Below are 17,788 nucleotides of genomic sequence, written 5' to 3' on the forward strand. Positions count from 1 at the left end.
GAGAATAGCAGGATGGGAGAAAAGAGGTGAATATAATGGCCTCCATGTTGGTGGGTTGGGGGTGTGACAAATTAATAATTAATTTTCTGGTGACTAGTAAATAGAGACCCTAAAATAATCTTTAAAAATGAGAACTTTTATTTTTCTGCCACATAATTGGAGATCTGAAGGTAGGCATGTGGGACTGGTATGGCAGCTCCATAATACCATCAGTCACCCAGTCTCCTCCTCCTTGGTACTGTCATCATCTTTAGTAATGTGCTTTTTGCCTTGTTGCCACAGAATGTTGTCAGAACTCGAGTTATCACTTCTTTTTTCCAGGCATAAAGAAAGAAGAGTGAGGGCAAAAGGCAAAGAATGCCAGCTGAGCTAACACTTCCTCCCTCGCCCACCTTTAAGCTTTTCCAAAAACCAAAGCCCTCACCCAGCAGCTTCTGGTTATTTTTGTTGTTGCTGGGATTTAGTACTGTGGCCGCCCCTTTTTAGAAAGGAAGTGAGTAAACGTAGTTCTGTTAGTTGGGAACATTGCTCCCACTAGCAAAAATCAAGATACTGTTAGAAGGAAGAAAGGGAGAATGAATGTTGGATAAGTAAAAAGCAGTATCTTCTCCAGGTGGTCAAGAGGCATTTAGCTAGTAAACAGGCTTCCAATGGAACTGGCCCCAGCTGATCCCTAGTGTGGTGGTTCTTACGTGTTCTCTCCTGCTCCAGAACAGCTGCATCATGTGAGAACTTAGGGGAAATGAAATTCTCGGGGTCCACTGTAGGCCAGCTGCTTAGCAACTCTGGGGATTTGACCCAGGAATCTGTGCTTTAACAAGCCCTCCAGGTGCTTCTGGTGCCCATGAAATTTGAGAACTACCGTCCTAGTGCAGCGGTTCCCAATCAATAGCATGCATTAAAATCACCTATAGAGTTTTTTTTTTTTAAACTATGTAAGCCTAGAGCCCTATTATAGAAGATTCTGGTTAAGGAGGTCTGGTATGAGCTTCTTATATCTATAGAGTAGAACCCTGTTATTCATGGTTTCACTTTCCACAGTTTCAGTTACCCGTGGTCAACCATGGCCCAAAAATATAAAATGGAAAATTCCAGAAATAAACAATTTATCAGTTTTAAATTGTATGGTACCTTAAAGAGCAGTGTTGCAAAAATTAAAAAATAAAAAGTTTTAAATTGTATGCCATTCTGAGTAGTATGATGAAATATTACAGTATATTGTTATAATTATGCTATTTTATTGTTAATCTCTTACTGTGCCTAATGTATAAATTAAACTTTATCTTTCATGTATATGGAAAAACAGTATAGATAGAGTTCGGTACTATCCACAGTTTCAGGCATCCACTGGGGGAACTGGAACATATTCCCCACTTATAAGGGGGCACTACTGTATTTTATGTTGCAGGTGATTCTGATATTCTGATATGGCTGATAGTTAGACTAACATTTAGAAACCACTGTCTCAGTGAGTAGGGGCACACTAGACTTTTTTAAAACTTATAAAAGAACCTATTAACATAGTAAACAGATAACCTACAGAATGGGAGAAAATTTGGGCAAACTATGCATCTGACAAAGGTCTAATATCCAGCATTTATACAAAACTTAAACAAATTTACCAAAAAAAAAAACAACCTCCATCAAAAAGTGGGCAAAGGACATGAACAGACACTTCTCAAAAGAAGACATACACCAGACTTTTTAGAAGTCGGCTTTGGTTCTGCTTTTGAGGAAAGCCTAGACCCTGTGAGCAGACCAGCAAAGGGATTGTTTTGCTTTCAGGATTTAACTGACAGTTGGAAGCAGCAGCAGCCTCTTAACTTTGAAGGGATCAATAGCCTCTCTGGATGGATTTAACTGTAGCCAAGGGTTGTTACACTTCCAGAGGAGTTCCAGTCTCTGAATGGGGGAATCTTTGGCTTCTCTGGAAGGAGCCAGCCATGACCTGATTAATTACCCAGATTTTTTGGGGGGGAAGTCTCAATGTTGAGGCTGCTATTTGCCCTCCCAGGGAGGAGAGGCCTGAGATATATGGTATGCATGTATTGCATGGATGCTGAGGGTAACAAGGAGAGAGGCCCTGGGTTTCTTGCAGCTTAAAATAGTTATCTGCAGGTTCATCAAATCTGCACTCACCATTTGTCATGGTCATGTGGCTCAGAGGTGTACAGGAGACCAACTCTTGTCGTTCTCCCTGTGGGCTGTGTAAGTGCTTTGAGGGCCTGAGCTTATCAGGGACTTTTGTATCTCCAGCTGCTAACATATTGCAGGCTTTTAGTCTGTTGAGTAAATGCATGTGGGAATATATCATGAATGGGGACAGTGGACCTCCATACCCTCTCTCTTTTTATATGGCTGAAATGTCTCAATGACCTGATGAGAGTGAGCCCTGCTTTCAGGCACCACATCTCACCCTTCCCTCCACCTGCCAGTTGCCAGAAAAGTCCACTACAGCATCCCAAAAATGTGAACAATTATTATGTGTCAGTTAAAAAGGCCACTTCCACCAGCATCTTCTTTCATTGCTGTTTATTCAAGTAAAACCTGAAATATGTGCATGTGGAAAGCAAATGGTTTGCATGGATTCTTTTCTTCCTTCTCAAACCTGATATTTCAGAAGTCTCTACATTCATCGTAAAAACATCATGAAAATATAAGAGGCCCTAAACTATCAAATTGTAATTCTTCATGGCCCAGTTAGTATTTCATCAGCATTGGTTGTTTTCTTAGATAAAAGAATCTTGGATAAGGAGCAATTTCACATTCCCTCCTATATCCCGTCATAGTGGGGCATATGTTCATTGCTAGATTATAAGGGAGTTACAGGTTCATAGGTCTTTCTCTTTCTCAAGTACAGTGCCAGCTCCACCTTTCTTCAGATAGGCTGCCTTCTGAATCTGAAAAGTAACAAGCTTAATGACTTAAGGACTATATTTAATATGATTTATCCCACTTTATATAGGCACTTATAAAATCATTTGCCGAAGACTCTAGGATTATTTTAGATTAATTTATTTTGGATAAATTGGTTAATTAATAAGTATGGAAAATCCATATAAAATAAATAGACACAATCATTGGACTAAAAGTGACCTTATAGGGGTCATTTAAGAATCTCCAGGCATTCTGTCTCAGCACTTTTTGTATCTTCTCTACCTATTCCCTGGGAAATGGTTCTCAAACAGTAGCACAATTCCCTGGATGGCTTTTTAATTTTTTTTTTAATTTTTTTGAGACAGAGTCTCACTCTGTCACCCAGGCTGGAATGTAGTGGCATGATCACAGCTCACTGCAACCTTGACCTCCCAGGCTCAAGTGATCCCTCCTCAGTCTCCCTAGCAGCTAGGACCACAGGCATGCACCGTCATGCCCCACTAATTTTTTTTTCTTTTGTAGAGACAGGGTCCCCCTGTGTTGCCCAGGCTGCTCTAGAACTCCTGGGCTCAAGCAATCGTCCCACCTTGGTCTCTCAAAGTGTTGGAAATTACAGGTGTGAGCCACCATGCCTGGCCAGGCTTTTTAAAAATATGGATTGCTGGGCTATACTCCACAGTGTCTAATTCAGTAGACCTGAGATAGAGCCTGAGAATTTGCATTCTAACAAGTTCCCAGTTAGTACTGTTGCTATTGGTTTAGAGTACCACACTTGGAGAGCCACTGTTCTAAGCCAAAAAACACTGTGCACTCTCCATTAAGTCAAGTTGTTCTCTTGATTAATTTTTGTCAAGCTGTTGTCAGATTTGGAATTTCACAGACCTGGAACATTTCAAAAAAAAAAAAAACAAAACCAAACAGTAACAAAACCCACTTTGGGGATAGACATAATGATAAAGTTTTAAAAATTTAACGAAGACATTAGAAAAATTTGTTTCCCGTCATCATCGTTTTGTTTTAAAAGGATATTTAATCACCAACAGCATTTTATCGTAGAATAATGGACTGTCTCTTTAACTGAATAAATTCAGCTTTACCTGAAGCTCACTTTATTGCTATGGCATGCCAAAGACATGATGGTCGAAGCAGTCCACTTCAGGCACAGGCAAAACAGCGTTGCATCTTCTGTAGACCATTTTAAAACAATAACAGAATCCACTAATAGTTTGTCTGCTTTTCATTATCACCATAAACAGGCAGTTCCAAACAATGTCAGTGAGAAAATACTGCCCCTTCCCCAGGGTGGACTACTCCTGCCAACCCTTACTTCATCACTGCTTTGTTGCCCTCATTTTTCCCATTTTGCCAGAAAGCAGTGAAATGTCATCCCAGACCCTCACCATCTGGTGGTTGGGAGCAACTGGGCTAAGTTACACATGCTTATGGAGTCTTTGATAATTTTATTCAAACTTGATATGGAAAACATATCACATTTCACAGGTCAAAGAGGAATGTAAACTAGTTGAGTCCCGTGAGTGGTGATTTTATCTATGTTAAAGAAATTTGGGCCAGGTGCTGTGGTAATCCCAGCACTTTGGGAGGCTGAGGCAGAAAGATTGCTTGAGCCAAGGAGTTCGAGACCAGCCTGGACAACACAGCAAGACCCTGTCTCTATCTTAAAAAAATTTTTTTTAATTATACAAATTTTAAAAACATATTTTAAAAATAAAGAAAAAATCCTTTATAATTATTTGGAGAAATAGAGTATTCTTTAACACTTATACATAAGCACAAGTATTTTAAAAAATATTTATTTAACTAGGACTAATGGACAAAGGTAGAAAATTCTGATTTTTGTTTTTTTTTTTTTAGACAGAGTCTTGCTCTGGCTTGATCTCAGCTCACTGCAGCCTCCACTTCCCGGGTTCAAGCAATTCTTCTGCCTCAGCCTCCTGAGTAGCTGGGACTGCAGGTGCACACTACCATGCCCAGCTAATTTTTGTATTTTTAGTAGAGATGGTGTTTCACCATATTGGCCAGGCTGGTCTCGAACTCCTGATCTGCTCACCTCGGCCTCCCAAAGTGCTGGGATTACAGGCGTGAGCCACTGTGCTCGGCCTCTGATTTTCAAATTCAAAATAAAAAGCCAGAGTTTTTTTTATAATATTGAGTTCTTCAATATAACGTGAGGAATTAAAAATTAATTTTATCTCCTTAATCCATGGCTTAATTTCAAGTTAACTACCACGTGTTATTTTATTTAAATTTCATTCATTCATTGATAGGAATGTGCAGTCATTTCACCAGGTGCTGTTTCGAAGATACACATTTCTGCCCAGCACAGTGGCTCACACTTGTAATCCCAACACTTTCGGAGGCTGAGGTAAGAGAATCACTTGAGCCCAGGAGTTTGAGACCAGCCTGGGCAACGTGGCAAGACCCAGTCTCTAAAGAAATACAAAAATTAGCCAGGTGTAGTGGCATGTACCTGTGGTCTCAGCTACTCCAAAGGCTGAGGCAGGAAGATTGCTTGAGCCTGGGAGGTCAAAGTTGCCATGAGCTATGATCATGCCACTGTACTCCAGCTGGGTGAGAGAGTGAGATTCTGTTTCAAAAAATAAAACGTGATTATCCCTATTTGGCTGGGCACAATAGCTCACACCTGTAATTCCAACACTTTGAGAGACCAAGGCAAGAAGATCACTTGAGCCCAGGAGTTCAAGACCAGTCTGGGCAACAGAGGGAGATGTCTCTACAAAAAAAAAAAAAAAAAAAAAAAAAATTAGCCAAGCATGGTGGCAGGTGTTTAAAGTCTCAGCTAGTCAGGAGGCTGAGGTGGGAGGATCTCTTGAGGCTGGGAGGTTCGAGATTGCAGTGAACCATGATCACATCACTGTACTCCAGCTTGGGTGACAGAACAAAACTTTGTCTCAAAGAAAAAGAAAAGTAGAGAGTTTAGATGGAAAAGATAAAAAGACATGTAAAATTAAATTGTAATATAAAATTAAACACCAGCATAAGAGAATGTTGCCAGATAGTGTATGATGAAGTGTTAGAAACACTAAGTATGAGAGTTCAATGGAGAGCAGTATGACTGTGGCTGAAGGGGGTCAGGGAAATTTCATGAAATAAATTTCATGAATTTAATGAAATGGCATTTGAAGAATAAGGCAGATTTTTATACACACAGAAAAAGAACAGGGCAGGCTAGTTTTAGGAGACACTGAGTTCGTCTGGTTGAAGTGGAGGGTTCCTTTGGTAGAGTATGGGAAATAAATTTGGAAATGTAAATTAGAGCTAGACTGTGGAGACTTTGGAAAGCTTTCTGATGGCAATAATGAACATTGTGATAATGGTGATAAAAATAATAACTTTACTAAGCAATATATACCAGGTACTATGCCAAATTGTTTACCTGCATTACCTAAAAACTCTATTGAATAGTTTCTATTATCTCCATTTTATATGCTAAGAGAGTGAGGCTCCCATAGGTGAAATGACTTGGCCAGGATCACACCACCAATGAGTGGCAGAGAGCTGAAATTTGAACCCAAGTTTGTCTAAGTCCAAAACCACTGTTTCTATACAGCAAACTAGGTCAAGGATGACAAAAGTGTTTCAATTCAAGTGCCAGTTTTTGATTTATTGATAAAACTACAACCAAACAGAAAAAAAAATCACCATGATGGATTACTGATGTTTGCTGTAAATGTGGGATGAGATTTTCTTGGTATGTATGACACACAGTGGCTACTTAGGCTCTAGAAAACTGGAAGCCATCAAAGGTTTTTGAACAGGGCAGTGACTTGATAAAGTTCCCAAAACTTTAACCAAGCAGCAGAGTTTAAGGTGAGTAGATAATAGGAGTAATGGAAGCGTATACTCTGATCATCCAGTAACAAGTCTTAAGGACCTGGTAGTCTAAAATAAGACCATTCAGAAGTTTTCTTCTCCTTCAAGTGATCAATTTCTACTATCAAGGTGTAATTCTTTGAATAGTATCTATCTCCTCCCCTGACCTCTATGATCCATGAGAACAGTGACCTTGTGTGTTTTGTTCATTCCTCAATTCTCCAGTGGGTAGGCATTCAATATAGTTTTCTTAAATCCAGTAATAATAAAAGCAATAATGATCATAGAAAGCACTCACTTTGTGCCCAGACTGGGTTAAGTACTTTCAGTAGAGCAAATGCATATGGAATCAGACTACCTGGGTTTGAATTCTAGCTCTGCCACTTACTAGCTGTCCAAGCAAGCGGGTTAAACTCTTGTGCCTGAATTGCCTCATCTTTATGGTGGGGATAATAATAGTACTTACCTCAGAGAGCAGCAGCAAGAAATAGATTAGGTGATATAGGTAAATCAATAAGAATAGGAAGTATTCAATTAAATATTGGTTATTATTATCTTTTTAAATTATTATCTTTACCATTCTATACTTAACTTGTCCATTAGAAAATAAATATAGTAGAGCCAAAGGAAAGGCTATAACTTCTATGGCAGCCCTGTTTCTTGTCAGGCCTGTTAGGCTCTTTTATAAATGTTATCCCAGCTAAGTTAAAACTCCAATTTCACTGTCAGAACCTACTTAATTATCTTTTTACCAAATACAAAACCCACACAAATCTGGATTTTTTTTTTCTTTTCAACTGATTATGGGCTTTAACAAATCTGGTTTCAAATAATGTATTTTTAAAGATAAATTGAAAATTTATCATGGGAGGGCTTCCATGAGAATGCAAGGCAGGCCGAGGAGGCAGGCTTCAGATCAGGTCATGTAGGGGCAATGAACCCGAGGGAGGAGGCAGATGGACAGAGGACACAGACAGACGGAGGGAGTCTGCAGAGGGAAGGAGATACTGACTGAGGTCTGGAATGACCATCTCTACCAAGAGGCCCTCTGCCTCCCACAGGGTGTCCAGACACTGGTGCACACATTCCTACCCAAGGGCCTGGGCTGGCACAGCCCTGAAGAAGGTGGCACCCACTCTGGCAGTCAGTGGGTCTGGCCTGGTGGAAGGATCATCACAGGCTTCAGGGGGCTGGACAGCCTGGGGGGACTAGCAGAGGTCATCTCTTCCAGCCTCCTGCCCTCAACCAAGTCCAGCTCTGAGCCCTGGGTCACCCAGGGCCACCCTGGATTCATTGGAATCCCTCCACCACCAGTAGGTCAAGTTCTGTAGAGGTCTGAGGATGGTGGTCAGCTGGGGAGTCAGGAGAGGGTGAAGAGGGTCACAGTTCTACCAAAGCCTTGTCCAGTCATCCTCCATCCCCTCGAGGCCTCTTCCGTGATCTCCCACTCCATCCTGCCACTTCACTCATTTCATCAGCTGCCCCTGAGCACCCAGGACTCAGGACTGGTTTTATCTTCCAAGGCCTTGGTGAAGGGCTGGCCCAGGATCTGCAGCCACACCTCATACAGCACCAGCTCTGCCTTCTCGCCTAGAGCAGTGAGGGTGGAGATGGCATCAGCCTTGGCCCCCTCTCCTGGAAGCCCTGGGGTGGGACTCATACCCAAGCTCTAATGCTCCAATCCAGCAGTCAGCCAACGTTAGTCTAAGGGCCCATCCCTTGCAGCCTGTTTTTGTGCAGCCCATGAGCTGAGAATGGCTTTCACATGTTTAAATGGTTGAAAAACATCAAAAGTAGAATAATATTTTGTGACACTTGAAAAGTATGTGATATGCAAATTTCAATGTCCATAAATAAAGTTTTACAGGAACATAGCGGGGAAAAGGCTTTTATTCTTTTAGTGTAGCCTTTTATGTTTGAAGAGCAAATTATATTGCCTTGCAAGAAATTCAAAGGTCAGTACCCAGGTGCTAGCCTCTGTACCATGCCTATCTGAACTTGCTCCTCTTTTTTTTTTTTTTTTTTTTTTTCCTTTTCCAGCCTCTCTTCTCATCATATAAACCCTCTTGTCTGTCACCTGGCAGTACAATTAAACTCATGGATGATTCCCTTTTGTAGCTGAAGTTTGAGAGGCAAAAGTTAGCTGGTTAGTAGGAAGGAAGTGAGAATACGTGTTTTTTCTAGACAACCAAAATATCCCTTTGCCTACTGTTTATTAAAAACAAATAAAATCAAAATCTTGTTCCATCACCACTAAGCAATGCTTGTCTCTATTTTGTAGGTCTTTACTATGATGATCTTCAGTAATGTTAATATATTGAGTTTGGCCAATTCTTGATCTTTTATCATAATGGAGAAATTAAGGGGTTAGCAAGGGCCCTTGAAATCCAGAGAGATACTAGCAACTATTTGTCCATTAATTGCAACGTATTTACAATACACCTTACCCTTTTTATAACAAGTATACAGATAGACTAGCTTGCCCTTAGACTGTTAAATATATTTTTCTCAGCTGTCTTATAAAGCACAAAAATATTTCTTATGGGCTTAATATGCACACATACACATACAGACATACAGAGTAAATTAGAGACAATATATATACATATTGTAAACTAGAGACAGAGGCTCATTCTGTCACCCAGGCTAGAGTACAGTGGTGCAATCATAGCTCAATGCAGCCTTGAATTCCTGTGTTCAGGCAGTCCTCCACTGTCAGCCTCCAAGTAGCTGGGACTACAGGCATGCACCACCATGCCCAGCTAATAAAATAAGTATTTTATAATTGAATGAAAGTGATTAAGAATCATGAAGGGACCCAAAGTCATAAACTAGAAAGATGTTAAAAGACTGGCTCATATCAGAACTGTATAATCCGAATTCAATAAGTCAGTATCACAGTAATCTCCCCTTATCCGCAGTTTTGCTTTCCATTGGTCCCAGTTACTCTCAATCAGCTGTACTTCAAAAATATTTAATGGAATGTTCCAGAAATAAGCAATTCGTAAGTTTTAAATTGCACACCATTCTAAGTAGCATGATGCAATCTCATGCTGTTCTGCTTTGACCCTTCTTCATCACAAGAAGGATGAATATAGTACTTAAGATGTTTTAAGAGAAAGACCACATTCACAACATAACTTTAATTACAGCATATTGTTATAACTGTTCTATTGTATTATTAGTTACTGTTTTTGATCCCTTAACTGTGTGTAATTTATAAATTCAACTTTATCATAGGTATGTTTGTATAAGAAAAAACATAGTATATGTAGGGTTTGATACTATATGTGGTTTCAGGTATCCGCTGGGGGTTTGGGATGTATCCCGTAGGGATAAGGGGGAAATACTGTAATAACCAAATATAATCCTCCAGCAGTAGAGAGAAATGTGTAACTAAAATATTAACCTCTCTTAGTTAAATATTATTTATTTATTTTTTATTATTTTTGAGACGGAGTCTCACTCTGTCACCCAGGCTGGAGTGCAGTGGCAGGATCTTGGCTCATTGCAACCTCTGCCTCCCAGGTTCAAGCAAATCTCCTGCCTCGGCCTCCCGAGTAGCTGGGACTACAGGTATGCACCACCACACCCGGCTATTGTTTGTGTTTTTGGTAGAGACAGGGTTTCACCATGTTAGCCAGGCTGGTCTCAAACTCCTGACCTCAGGTCATCCACCCACCTCGGCCTCCCAAAGTAGGATTACAGGCGTCAGCCACTGCGCCCTGCCAGTTAAATATTACTTAAAACTAACAAATAGATATGCTCACTAGTGCTCTTATTTCTAGTAATCTTGATGTTGAAAGAACTTCCAGAAGAGCATTGGTATAGAATATATTGTGTGTATGGGCATCTTGTGAAAGAGAAAACTGAGAAAAGATGCCAAGGACAATACATGTATGGGTACATGGCTTTGATCCACATATCAAGTAAGGGAGACAAAGTGCCCTTTTTAACCTGTGACTTTTGTGTCTCTTCACCTAAGACAGCTGGTATTGTGTTCACATTACCAGCCACCAACACTGTCCAGTCCCTTCATTTGCCTGGCTCTGAAAGACTGAGGAGAAAGATGAAACCAATCCACTCATTGTGCGTTGCTCTCTGCAGTTTGACCCTGAACTCTTGACTTTGGTCTGCTCCCTGCCTCATTTTTCAGTCAGTGACTAAGCAGTTTTTGAGTTAATAAGTAACTCTTAGGTGACTGATTAAAAATTCTAGGAGGTGACTTAGAAAGGAGTCTAAAACATGGTTGCCCTAATCGAATTCATCCTGTTTTTCATTCATAAAATATTACAGCTACTCCCACTTTGGCTTTAGGGTGAAAATTGTTAAACCTACTACTGTTCTTTGTCCTTTAGACAGTTACGGACTTCCCTGTTTTAAGAGGAAACAGAAGACTAGTCTAACAGGAAAATATTAGGCTCAATGTTTTCAAGAGCACATGTATTGAGAAGGTTTTGCAGGTTATGGAAAGCTTTTAAAGAAACGAAGCCGGGTGCAGTGGTTCACACCTGTAATCCTAGCACTTGAGGAGGCCAAGGCAGGTGGATCCCTTGAGGTCAGGAGTTTGAGACCAGTCTGGCCAACGTGGCAAAATCTTGGCTCTACAAAAAAAAACAAAAATTAGCCAGGTGTGGTTATGTGCACCTGTAGTCCCAGTTACTCAGGAGGCTGAGGTAGGAGAATCGCTTAAACCCAGGAGGCAGAGGTTTCAGTGAGCAGAGATCAAAGCACTGCACTCCAGCCTAGGCAACAGAGCGAGACTCTGTCTCAAAAAAATAAAAAAATAAAAGAAACTTGAAAGAAATTTTGTCTTCAAATATCAAATACCTCCACTACCATGTAGATGCTGATATTGTGTGAGCAATTTTCTGTGAGATAATTGTGAAAGAAGTTATAACAATCGCTATATCCTTCTCACCTTTAATCTGAATGTTAATTTAGCCACACAGATAGCAGTAAGACAACATCTTGAAAGTATCTTATCCACAGCAAAGTCACACTTTCTTTTCTTAAGCATAGATGAAATCCAAACTACTATAGTCGTTACTTTTAAATCTCATATTGGGCAAATGCTTACTTGATATAGTTAGGAATTTGATACAGTCATGCTCTTGATGAAGTTTAAAAGATAGCTCTGCTATGAAATTTATTTGCATTAACTCTTTCTTATCATTGCTTATTGATTTTTTATTTTTATGTATATGGTAGGAATATTAACTAGCTTGTAGGGAGTCCTGGCCATATGCCAAGCATTGGTCTAAGTGTTTTGTATGCATTAATTGATGACCCCATTTACAGATGAGTAACTGAGACATAGAAGAGTTAAGCAACTTCCCCAGAGCCACACAGCTAGAACATAACAGAGCACAGACTTGAACCCAGGCAATCTGGGTCCAGAATTTACACTCTCTAACCTCACTGCCTTTCTGTATGATATTAAATGTAACAAGTATTATTTCTGTAGAGTTCATGATAGGATGGGGAGTGAGAGTAGAAAAACTAAGTATGAGGGAAGATATAATAGGAAATAGAGTCAGAATATTTGGCCTCCCTCAAAAGTAATTAGAATCATTAGATATTTACTTATGTTTTATCCTTATTAACTGATATTTTTATTCACAAACTTGTCCAACTCAGTTTTAGATTAAAAATATAAAGTTATTTAGTTCTTAAAAAATTCTTAACTATCAGGCTGCTGCATTGTCAGCAGCAAGAGGCCTTTGAGTTCTTGAGGGGGGATGAAAGAAGGTCACGTGCCCCTGGAATTCCAAAGGATTATTCTGATCTCACTGTGATTTCACTGTGCTTACCCATGAGAGGGGCATAGTCAGTATTTGCTGAATGACCAAGTACATAATTCTTATCTCCCATTTTAAGAATAATGTGTCATATGAGGAACAAAATCACAAGTACTTTCTCCTCTTTGTCCCCAGTGTCCTTATACATACTTCTGTTAACATATTTGTTGTATTGTAAAATAATTATTTGTTTCTGTGTAGTTCTCCCCTTAGTGTGAACTCCTTGAGGGCAGGGGCCATGTCTTACCTTTGTATCCCAAGAACCTAGCCTCTGTTTATCAGTAACTTAGTTGATTATTGACATATGGCTGTGGAAGGAAGGGAAGGAGTAAGGCAGACCTAGAGCTGATATCCGTTTGTATTTATTTTACATTTATTAAAAGGTCATTGGGTTTAATCATTTGAGACTTTTGAAATATACTTGAAGATGATATTTCTTGGATTTGATATGACTCCTCTGATTTAACCCCTGGGAAGAGGTCACTGGGATTTAAAGAGTATGTATGTTATAGTCTGTCCGTTAGGTACACCACCTGATTTTATTGCAAAATTATGTCATACTCCAAAGGGCTTTGGCTGTACTTTTGGTGAGTTTATCTGTAATTATTGATAAGTACATTCATTTTTGCTTAATTTATACAGAATGCCTGTGTGAATCACCCCAAATCACTGTAGCATCTAAATTTCCATCTCATGGTATAAGCTATGGACTAGGAAGTCTGCCTTGGAAATTAGGGCTTATTCTTTGAAAAACCACAGATGTATTTATTATTTGAGACAAATTTGTAGTATGGGATCTTTTCCCCCTCCGATAACATTAAATGCTGTGTCCTCACTTGTAAGTGGGAGCCAAACAATGGTTACACATGGACATACATAGGGAAATAATAGACACTGGGGACTCCAAAAGCGGGGAGAGTGAGAAGAGGATGAAGATTGAAAAATTGCCTATTGAGTATAATCTTCACTATTATGGTTACAGGTATGCTAGAAGCCCAAACCTCACCATCACACAATATATCCATGTAACAGACCTACACATGCACCCTCTGAATCAATAAAAATAATATGAAATGCTGTATCTCTCCACTTTTTACTTTCTTCTTCAGGCCCACTATACTCTCATATTATACCACATTTAGCTGACATCTCTTGTGGTATGCACTGTGCACTCACAATTGTGCTGGATGCTGTTTTTGTTTCTAGGGGTTATAACAATTCGATTTTCCTCCATAATTCTATTTCTTGTTTTTTAAATTCAGGTCAACATACATTGTGAATTCCATCTTTGTTGTAAGCACACCCTTATTTACTGCTTTTACTGACCTTGTCATCTTACAGAATAGTCTACTGTATCAGTGAGTGGTATCTCCCATTCTGTCATTACCACTATGGTCTGAGCAAGAGTAGGGGATGGAATGAGGCTACAGTGAGGCTACCTATGGATTCTCGGTGGGTAGTTTTAAAAACTGTGCCTCCATGGAAGCTTCTGATAATGCTTCTGTCCTCACCTCTACCCTGCCTCCCACTGTGCTGCTATAACTGGCCTTATGACAACAAATGAATCTGGCATAAGAGAGAAGAGCGCCAGAGTAAGTGAAACAGAATTGTGTGAATTAGCCGTCTCGTTGGATTCTACCCAATCACACTGTGAAAATCCATTATGCATTATGCTTATATTCCATTGTGTAATGAATGGTAATTGTTCTAATGATAAATACTGGTCCCTTTTGGTACCAACCTTAGAGTTAGAAATAGCTTAATCTGTTAAGTAAATGAATAAAAACCGCAAGTTTAAAACAGCAAAAATAATTTCTTTGCTTGGAATATCAGTGTACATATCTTTCCGTGCAAAGTTCTCCACTTTTCTCATTACCCATTAACTTGTTGGTTACTCTACAATCACCATCTGAGAGCTAAAATCTGCTGCTTACTATTCACAAGGCAGAGAGAATTATAAAACATTATACAATAGTAGCACACAGCATAGCTTTGAATCTTTCCATAAAGTCATCATAATGGTACATTTTCTGAGTATTGCCTTCAGATTGTTTTAATAAAGAATTCATTGTTCTAGTGTTTACATGATGATTTTCTGTAACAGAAACTGATACTGACATTGATACCTTAGGCTAACGCAATTTTTAGTCATTTTACTGGGGTAAAAATAACTTTGTTGTATAATAAACAAATTGCTCAAGCAATCCTCCTGCTTCAGCTTCCAGTAATTGGAACGGCAGGTGCATGCCACAGTGCCTGGCTTCTTCTACCATTGATAATTTTGGTCCTTCTCAGGTTAACATATATTTATTGAAGGCCTGTTTGTGCCATTCACTGTTCTAGGCACTGCAGCTAAATAAGACACACTCCTCATTCTCAAAAAACTTAACGTTCTCCAGGAAAAATTGTTATCAAAATTGACATCAGAAACTAAATGCTAGGAGACTGATCCTTCCTGGGTTTCATGAAAGCCCCTATCAGGAAGTAAATGCTAGGAGGTTGATCCTTATTGGGTTTCAGCACAAGAATCAGATGAGCCTCCTGTTAGATATGAAATCTGCTCCAAGTATTGGAGGATAGGTTAAAAAAACAAAACATAGAATAGTATTCCAGGCTGAAGAAATAGTGTGTATGTTGTATAATATATTCTCTTGTAATGGCCTTTGTGGATAATTACACATTGCAAGTATTCAATTTTATTTGCTGGTATTCCAGTTTGTTTTCTCATTTGAGGGATATTATGTATCCATTCTCTTAGTTCTTTACCTTGGTTTTTTGTTTTTGTCTTTGTTTCCCGAGATGGAGTCTCACTATGTTGCCCAGGCTAGAGTGTAGTAGCTACTCACAGGAGCAATCCCTAATTCCATGTAGGGAAACTAATGGAATTTGATATAGCAGAGTTTAAAAAGACATTAGAGAATTGCAGATGAGCATGGAAAGGTAGCTAAGGCTCAAGTCATATGATTATTTTATGCCAAATTTAGGAGTTTGAAATTTACTCATAGGGTTAGTCCATGGACTGACTGGCTGAAATTGTTTGCAAAATATTCATTCTGGGGGGGGAAATGGTCCATAGCTTGTTAGATCTCAAAGTTGTCCACAATAAAACAAAAATTGTTAAGAATATTGCAGTGAAAAGTTTAAGTAAATGCTCATACTGTTCACTAATTAGAGTGAAGTAAGGCATTACCATATCCATGTTTCATATTACAAGAAATGTGATGTACAGAGCTGTCAGTGCAATGAATGGAAGTTGCCAGGAAGACTTCTGTAGCCAAAACTAAACCGTAAATTCATTCATTGAACATTTCACTGAACTTTTCCTATACACCAGAAACTGGTAAGCACTGAGGAGACAGTAATGAACAAGAGCTCCTATTCAGACACACATTCCATTCAGGGCTCATAGTCTAATGAGAAAGGCAGACATTAACCAGATAATCACAAAAAAGAAATGGACAAGTACAAACTCTGATTATTGCTCTGTAGTAAAAGACAGGATGAGTTGTAATCGGGGAACCTGGTGTAGATGGGGGATTAAGAAAGGTTTTCTTTAGCAAATGGCATTTGAACTGAGGCCTGAAATGAGTGTCAGCTAAGGAAGAAGGTAAATGACTCCAGGCCGAGAAAATAGCACTTGCTAAAGCCCTTATGCAGGGAATTGGTTGGTGTGTTTTAGAAAAGGAAAGAAGAAATATAAAATGCAAACAAAAAAAAAATAGCCTGAGATGACACTAGAGAAATAGAGATTGGGCCATGCAGGGCTTTGTGGGCTATTTTAAGAATATGGATCTTTATCCTCAAAATGTCAGGAGGCAACCCTTGAGGGGAATGGGCATTGACATAATCAGGTTTATAGTTTTTAAGAGGTCTCTCCAGTTACCATGTGGAAAATGGACTGAAGGGGGTCAGGTTGGGATAGATTTATTAAATAATAGTGTAACAACTGAAAATACATTGATACCATGTACTTTAATTTATGGGTTGTTATAAATTCATAAAATGTGTCTAGGCATTAGTTTCTCCATGTGGAAAATGATGAGGCTGAACTTGTAATTCTCAAAGCTTGGACTCCCCCACAAATGAGCTGAATAATTGATCCTCTGAGACCTGGAGGCAGCAGCTCCAATCCTTAACCACTTCCTGTGCCGGCTCCAGGATGCCATGCGAGAATGAGCATTTTCTAGGTGCACCATGAAGTGACAAAGATTGAGAGGCCCTCCTCTAAACCCCTTTCCTGCACTAACATTCCATGATTCTAGGTTTTGAGGAAATCAAATTCTAATCTGACACCTTGGTTTTACCATTGAGGAAAGTGTTGCCCAAAGAAGGAAAGTGGCTCACCTAAAATTGCATGGCTTAGTGTATAGAACATTACTCTCCTAACTAGTAATCCTGGGTTTTTCTAGTTTGCCATACTGTCTCTATATCCTTTGTAAGCAGTATAATGAATTATTATAATTATCAAATTGCAGGTGCCTCTTTTTCTTTCCTCTATTTATGAACAGAAGTACAGTTTATTCTTTTTTGATTACCAGTTAAGAATTTATTGCTGTAAGTCATCAAGCATCGTTTTACTAAAACTTGAAGACTAGAAATGGAGAAATTAATTCCTAGGAAAACAACACATCTTATCTTATTCTGGCTTAGCTGAAAATATTGCAAGACTAGCATTTCTATTTCAAAATCAGTCCAAAGGCTGTGAGCATACAGAAGCGATGAATAGAAAGATAAGTTAGCTGAACTCTTAATGACTTTTACTTGATTTGAACTTGAGTTCAAAGGTAAATCAAAAGTTTAAAGTTGAACTTGAATCTTACTATGCCATATAGGCTTTCCTTAGCCTTCTCAAAAATCTAAAGTATAAGGGAGGTCCAGGAGTATAGTGATTCTGCGCACAGACTCTGGAGTCAGGTGGTCTGAGTTCAAATCCCCAGCTTCTCCTCCTACCAACTTCGTGACTTAGGAAAAATTACCTTTCTCAGACTCATTTTATCCACTTGAAGAGTAGAAATGATGACATTTCACAGTAAAAATTAAATGAGGCAATATATGAAGTAATTTTCTCTTAAATCTTAAATTACCTCAGCATTTGCTTTCATAATTTCTTTCCAATTTTAAGTGACGAAGTCCATCCCAGCTATTCCCTTCATTATCTCATGAATTCTGATTATGTATTCTCTCAGCTTTTATCCAATCTAAGAGCTTTTTTACTTTTCTCATCTGTCCTTATAAAAAAAAAAAAAGGGCATTCCATC

The 17,788-nt window shown here is 39.1% G+C and overlaps 1 protein-coding gene across 3 annotated transcripts in view; it reads left to right on the plus strand.

Moving 5' to 3' along the window:
- The window catches only part of NME7 (NME/NM23 family member 7), a 229,431-nt gene that overhangs the window by 201,419 nt on the left and 10,224 nt on the right, over window positions 1-17,788 (plus strand). Inside the window, exon 12 of one of the 3 annotated variants that reach the window (XM_030824009.1) lies at window positions 14,107-17,664. The exons of the other annotated variants lie outside the window; for them this stretch is intronic. Coding sequence (XP_030679869.1) covers window positions 14,107-14,130 — 24 coding nt within the window. The 3' untranslated portion in view covers window positions 14,131-17,664. Of the gene's footprint in view, window positions 1-14,106; window positions 17,665-17,788 lie in introns of those variants that run through there. 3 annotated transcript variants of the gene reach the window in all.

This window comes from Nomascus leucogenys, chromosome 12 (genome assembly GCF_006542625.1).
Source record: "Nomascus leucogenys isolate Asia chromosome 12, Asia_NLE_v1, whole genome shotgun sequence".
Lineage (NCBI taxonomy): Eukaryota > Metazoa > Chordata > Mammalia > Primates > Hylobatidae > Nomascus > Nomascus leucogenys.